The 7,398-nt window shown below is 36.6% G+C and overlaps 1 protein-coding gene across 1 annotated transcript in view; it reads right to left on the bottom strand.

Moving 5' to 3' along the window:
* Positions 1–1,313: 1,313 nt before the first annotated feature.
* LOC120637384 (putative uncharacterized protein DDB_G0271606) overlaps positions 1,314–7,398 on the bottom strand; it is a 33,729-nt gene continuing 27,644 nt past the window's right edge. The window contains exons 3-6 of the mRNA XM_039909208.1: positions 5,762–5,983; positions 4,325–4,555; positions 3,757–3,960; positions 1,314–2,961 (exon numbers count right to left, since the gene is read on the bottom strand). Of these exons, the coding sequence (XP_039765142.1) occupies positions 2,812–2,961; positions 3,757–3,960; positions 4,325–4,555; positions 5,762–5,983 (807 nt within the window). The 3' untranslated portion in view covers positions 1,314–2,811. The remainder of the gene's footprint in view (positions 2,962–3,756; positions 3,961–4,324; positions 4,556–5,761; positions 5,984–7,398) is intronic.

Below are 7,398 nucleotides of genomic sequence, written 5' to 3'. Positions count from 1 at the left end.
TGGCGTACAAGTGAAAATAATATCCAAATAATATACGTGTTACAAGAAACGGGGGTAAATTTCTGTAAATTTTGAAATTTGAATTTTTTGAATTTTGAATATAATCGGGGGATATTATTGTCTCCTGCCTGTGCTGGTGGACTACCAAACATAGCAGAAGTTTTGCGCTTTCATTAGATAGCAAAGTTTTGAGTAATTGTATAGTACTTGCGAGTAAATCTATAGTGTCAATCGTTTTAGGTACGTAACCTCTAGTACGAGTTTCAAGAAAACGAAGGTCACATAGGGACGTATATCGAGGACTTCACAAAGCTGTTGCAATTTAACACATTTACTCATTTTTGTGTGGTGCAGCTTCAAGATATTGTTTTCGTTAAATTCGTTACGTTATAGCACCATTTTGTTTTTAGTGTTGTTGAAACATTAAATGAGCAGTGCGGAGTGTTAGTAGCCTGTGCAAATTTTCGTTCATTATTGTTTTTTGATAAAACTTTAGCGCGGACACAGTTGTTTCATGGTTCGGTTTAATACTTTATTAGACAATAACTGAAAAAATAAACATATACCTACACTATATTGTACGTTGGTAGAATGAATAGGGTTATAGTTGGTCGTAGTATGAGGAAGTGAAGTTTTCCACGCTCTGAAATTTGAAAGGTGCTGTCAGTTGACGTGTGATAAAACACTGAATAACTGTTGCAACGTTAGGCCACATTTAAATGTAATGTTAGGCCCTAAATGTCTAAAACTAGCTCAATGTGCGTTCGAAAATTTTCGTTTAACTACTTCAAATTGAGCGCAGATAACGAATTTTGGTTGTTGAAGAGTATATATTTTATAGGCAGAATGAAATGAACGTCTTTCGTCTCGTTCTAAATTGCTTGTTTGTTCACAGTTCAGCGCTCCTAAGGGATAAAACAAAATGAATGGAACAAAATGTATGACTTTAAGTTACCTTATGTCAATTTTACTTTTTTGTTTTAAAGCATTTTTATACTCTCTCTACTTTAAAAGACTTTGTACTTGGGGAAGACTTAAGGCAAGTTACCAGTAGGGCTAACATGCGCGCCACGAGAGATTTATGTCTACCTATCTCGTCAATCTCTAAAATTACGAGTAACGGGTACAGATAGTTATCTCGTGGGACGCATGCTAGCTTCTACTCAGCATTTCAAGCGGAAATAATAGATTATCATGTGAATTTATTTACTTATGAATGTTGTCTTTAATAAAACATATGTTTCGTTTATTATTTTTTTAATTTTCTTATTTAATTTACTAACAAAAGACTAGCTTACATCTAATTTGTAACTTATTACAACAGAGTTATTGTACAGCATAAATAGATTTATTAACATTACGCTTAAATAATGGTGTCTTTTAACGCTCAGCTCTTAACTCTTTGCGGATAGAGTTTGGTCTTTTGTTTAACTTAACGTTAATAAGTACTTAAAAGTCTTATAGAGACAACCCTAGACACTCGCTTGTTGCAGTGTGTACATAATTCGGTTAATTTAGTGAAATATGAACCGTTTCATGTGGTGGTTAAGGTTGACATTGTCTTTCACTAACGTGGAATAGGCAGATATTATAACATGTGCGTCTGCGAGCAAATTTCAACTTATCGCCTTGCTGTTAGATAAGGTATATGATTGGCAGTGTTAACGAAATTCAGTGTTACTTACTATTACTTATTCTGTGACCGGGCGTAAATTACAAGAGTTGGGGGGACGTGACGTCAGCTATCTACGTAACAGTTGCAGTAACTGCGTGTAACAGCGCTGCAGGCATATGCATGGCTTATGTCACTGTGTGATGAACCCTCAACTGCCATGCTCAGTAACTTTTCCAACAAGTTGCCAGCTATAATTCAGCCGCTGACAAAATACGCTATTAACGTCTTTCAGTTAATAAGTTAGTTCCAGTTAAGCTTGACCAGGAAAATAAAAAACCTGTTCTGGAGACAGACATTTACATTTACCCGAGTATAGAAAAAATAGTTACATTTTTATCCGCAGTATGGCGATATTTTTTTTTCCAATAATAACAAATAGTTGACATAACCTTGCAGTTTGAATTTAAAAAGATGTTGCTTTAACATCAAATTTTCCTTATAATTATAGTGAAATTGATGAGTTGAATGATTAGATATAATTCTTAATGATGATATAATTCGTAAGTGGAGCAAATATAATTAACGCCACTACACAGTTAGATCTTCGATTCGATCTGCCAAGCATTCTCTACATGGCCGAATTCTAGTCGCCTTAATACATAACGCGTAATTTGACAGCTCCCAGTACTCTTAACTAATTTAAATTGGTCATCTACGGTTAGCTTTCGGAATAGTTACTGAATAAGGCATCAGGTATAAACAAAAGCTTATAGACAATATACACATACATCCTTACTAATAAACGTGGTAAAGCCGTATCTAAAGTACACTCGTCTTCCAAATGTCAAATTACTGATGGCAGAAAGAGAAATCATAGTGTCACCATCACTAATTACACTAATTTTCAGCTCCCTCCTTAGTCGTTCACTCTTGGCAGAGTGGTTGACGATGATATATTTTTCTTTAACTAGAGTCATGAATGATGCGCCTCAACTTGTTACGGTCTACAGCGTTTCGGGAACATTGGACTATGGAGGTTTGTGTTGCAGCTTTTATTATGACCGATTTCTTTCCAGTTTCCCCTGGACAGCGAGTCGTTCCATGGAGTTTTTATTCCTAGCAATATGTCCAAAGAACTTGAGGAATTTTCAGCTAAACAACGTTTATTAGTCAGGGTATTGGAGACTAAGAATAACTTAGATGTCGAAGTCGAAAGGACGTTGCGGACGTCTCTGCGCAAGGGGTATGTTGACCTCTTCAGCGGATCGGAACACTTGCTGCTGGTACTGGGGCCGAGCCGTAGGCCGAGCCTGCTGAGCGGCGGGGGCGTGGCGAGGAGCCTCCTCCTGAAAAATGGATGACATTTATTAATTTTATTTATTTAAACATCTATATTGCATAATCATAAAATATTACAGGCAAAAGGCGACCTTATCACTATAAAAGATCTCTTCCAGGTAACACGAGTGACGGGAAATCGCAATTAAAACAAAACAATACATAAATTAACACTCAAAAGTATATACTATTAATAATTAAGATTATATGTAATAAAAGAAAAAATAAATATACTATAAAAATATATAATACGATATTTCGTCGTGGTAAACTTAATTTTTGAAATGAAACTTCTTTAGAATCGATTCGATTTAAAACTCCATGCAACGAGATGCATAACGTTAAAAAAAAATACGCATTCTGAGTCCAAAGCTGTGGGTCCGATTCCCACAACTGGGAAATGTTTGTGTTGTAAACATTAATGTTTTTCAGTGTCAAATAATTATCATTCACCCATAACACAAGCTACACTTACTTTGGGGTAGATGGCGATTTGTGTATTGTCGTAGTATATTTATTTACGTTTAAGATATGCCTGGTAAGGTAGGACTGTAATAACTGCTTTTATGTTACGAGCACCTGTATGAATAAAAAAAGAATATACTACGACAATACATACTCGTACATGGGAAAAAATTACGCTAGTGCGAGGTGAGATTTCACGTTATTTGGACACAATGCACTGTATGTAATAATGGCTGAATGAGGAATCTGTATTTTCTGTATGTCTACTCTGTGGGTATTTAAATACTATTTTTTTATTTTCATTAGCGTTTAGAAAATAAAAAGAGCCATTGTCTTACTTCTTCCTCTTCCTCTTGCTCGAAACGGTCATCCCTGTACACTTCAGAGGGGAAGTATCTGTCGGAGTACTTGAGGGAGAGGCTCGGCTTCCGCTGCACCTCCTCTTCATTTATGGGTCTGTAGAGGTAGTCGTTCACGAAGTGGTAATTTGAAGACTTCTGGCAGATGTTTTCCTGGGTGGGCGGCATGCAGATAAGGTGGACCTGGGCAAATAAAAAAAAAATTGATTACTATAATTCATAACTCATAATAAGTTTGTAGGCCTAACATTTTAAAATGTCAAATCAGTCTGTTTGTAGTGACTCTACCACCGGTTCGGAAGGCACCATACACCTTTGAGAACACTATCGAGACCTCTCAGGCATGCAGCTGTCCTCACGATGTTTTCCTTTACCATTGAAATGGGTGTTTCAAAGGTGAAGGAAATTTGAATTTCCTAAAACGCACATAACTTAGAAAAGATAGAAGTGCGTCCTGGGATTCGAACTCGGTCCACGAAAGTGATACCGAAGTCCTACCCACTGGGCTATTACCGAATTAAGCAAGTTATTCCATTGTGCTATTTACCTGGTGGAAAGTGAAGCCCTCGGGACAGATCCAGGAGTGCTTGACATTGTCCTGGCAGTAGTGGAACACCTCGCAGCTGAGCTCCTCGTCTGCGTAGTAGCCAGTGTTCTTGCTGACGCAGTTAAACTTGGACTGCTGCAGCAGAGTGGACAGGCGGTCTGGCTCCTCCTTCTCTTCTAACTCTTCTTCAGACGATTGCTGCTGTTTCTGTGGACGTTGCTCTTGCTGTTGCTACAGAAATAAAAAAAAATATGACGTTAAGGTGCTGAGTGAAAGAAAGAAATACAAATTTATTTTTACATTGCACCACAGTGTGAACGTTAGTAGTTAGAGACTGTTAACTCATTGGGCTATATCTTAGATGTAACTATGTATAAATAGAAATTTCAGTTAAAATCAACTCAGTAGTCAAGTAAATATGATGGATTGTGAAAATGGCGGCAAAGAATGGCGGAAAACTTATTTTTTTACAACATAAATATAAATAAATAAATAAATAAATATACTACGACAATACACACATCGCCACCTAGCCCCAAAGTAAGCGTAGCTTGTGTTATGGGTACTAAGATGACTGATGAATATTTTTAGGAATTATATATAAATAAATACTTAGAAAATACATATAAACACCCAGACACTGAAAAACACTTATGCTCATCACACAAACATTTTCCAGTTGTGGGAATCGAACCCACGGCCTTGGACTCAGAAAGCAGGATCGCTGCAAACTGCGCCAATCGGCCGTCAACGTTTGTAGTTACAGACTGTTAACTCATTGGGCTATATCTTAGATGCAACTATGTATAAATAGAAGTTTCAGTTAAAATCAACTCACTAGTCAAGTAAATAGGATGGATTGTGAAAATGGCGGCAAAAAATGGCGGAAAACTTATTTTTTTACACCTTAAATATGTGTATCAAATAAAAGGCTTGACTAGTACAATAATATATATACAGTATGTTGAAAGTCAGGGGTTTTGCTAAGTTTTTAATTTATATATTAATTATGTACAACATGTAACTAAATTACAAAATACTGTTGAAAGGTGCATAAGTATACTTTATAAGGAATTACCCCGTAAAAGCATTAAATCAAAAGATGCATATTTATTTTTAAATACAAACTAATTAAAAACAATTTAAGTGTTTACTTATGACAACCCTATTGAAGGTAAAGACCGACACGCGCATAGTATTTGAGACCCTTTTATAATGGATTAAATAAGTGACGGGAGTCACTTGATTCTTATTTTGCATGTGTGTACTGTACCTGCTGTTTTCAGTAAAAATTATGGCAGTGGTTTACTTAAAAACTACTAGCGTTTCGGTTTCGCATATAAGTTTCAGAGACAGTAAATAATGTTAGTAATATGAAGCTTGTAAAGTAATATTTCGGTTTTCATTTACACGTTGTACTTATAATGATCTACTTACTTTTCTATGCGGTGCCCTGATTTGCGCTGGCCTCTGCTCCTCGATGTAAACCTGCTGCTGAGGCCTGCTGGGGATGAGGAACTCCTGCTGTTGTTCCTGCTGCTGAGGCCTCTGCTGGTAGCCCGCAAGTTCAGCCAGGGACTGCGTCGGTCGGAACCCGCTGGGCAGGGTGTTGGGGAACGCGCCTTGGTTGTACGCCCGCGGTCTGAGGTTCCGCGTTTCCTGGAGAAATAAGGATTATCTGCCATAAATTTAAATATAATAACAAAATTTAAAAAAAAAATCCGTGTGTAGAAATGTCTTGACACATTCACATTTTCATAACCTTCATGAATGCTTATATATTGCACTGATTTTGAGTTTGTATATAGTACTAGCGTACCCAGCCTGCTTTGCTGGACTAGATTTTGCTTTATTTTTATTATACAATAAACTTGCATCATTAAATTTTTAATTTAAGTCTCATAATATATTAAATCATTTATTTCTCTCCGTATTCATTCTCTTCTCGAGCGGGTGAAGATCATTATCTACACCCATGTACACACAACAATAGAATAACATCATAGTAAAAAAAAGCTGTATTTGACAGTTTGACAGTTCAAAAATAGGAGTGCTCCGATCGTCACCAAACTTTACAGGATTATTCGCCAGAACAATCCGGAAATTCCCTGAAAGTTTCATTGAAATCGGTCCAGCCGTTTCGGAGCTTATACGGAACATACCCACACACTTTCTATTTTATATATATAATAGATGACCCATTTTAAATTATTGAACATCTGGAGATGTTGGCTGCTGACCGTTCCTCGTTATATTCCTTCAGTTGCCCCGTACGGCATCCGCGGGAAGTGGTGACGTTTGTATTCTGATCGGCCGTCACATTTTGTGATCAGAATACAACGTATACCTGTATACAACGGATACCTGTAACTCAATATAGTATTCTGTTATTTTGTCACAATACATGCGTCATTCGCCCGTCTTTTTGTACACCTTTTATCATATCCACTACTGTAAACTGTTTGTAAATGTTTCGAGATAATGTGAAGCGTTACAAAACGCAGTGGGCGGGCATTGTTTGCTCCCACGTGCTTGTAACTTCTACACACTTACTTAGATAGATAGTATATATAATAGATATATAATCAAGAGAATAAGAGAGCTAAGGTATAGGTACTACGACTTCGGTAGAAATACTTCTCATAAGCCTCTATCGTTTTCATTATTGAGTAGGTATCAACTGTTAGAAAAATGTCATTTGCCGATACGTTTAGTAACAATAATAAATGGATCTTGAATCTAAAAGACCAAAATTATACAGACCGTTATCTTCGAAGTCTGAATGAGAATACAAAAGGATACAAGCCAGTGAAGCCAGTTGTAAATGTAAGGAATTATTGATACGAAATGGTATTGAAATATTCCGGTGTAAGAACCCTAGGAAAAGATGTGAAAAAATGTCACACAAGTGTCACACTTTACATTTAATTCGGTAACTTAAGTTCTTCTGCGGATCTTCTTCATTTCAGATTTGTTCACGTATAGATACTTCTGATAGGGCTCTGTCCATCAGAGGCGTACACTTCATACAACCACAAAAGCTTATCCTAAAATATTTGTATTCTCATAAAGGG

Source organism: Pararge aegeria, chromosome 3 (genome assembly GCF_905163445.1).
Source record: "Pararge aegeria chromosome 3, ilParAegt1.1, whole genome shotgun sequence".
Taxonomy (NCBI): domain Eukaryota; kingdom Metazoa; phylum Arthropoda; class Insecta; order Lepidoptera; family Nymphalidae; genus Pararge; species Pararge aegeria.
This window is presented reverse-complemented; position numbering and strand designations above follow the sequence as displayed.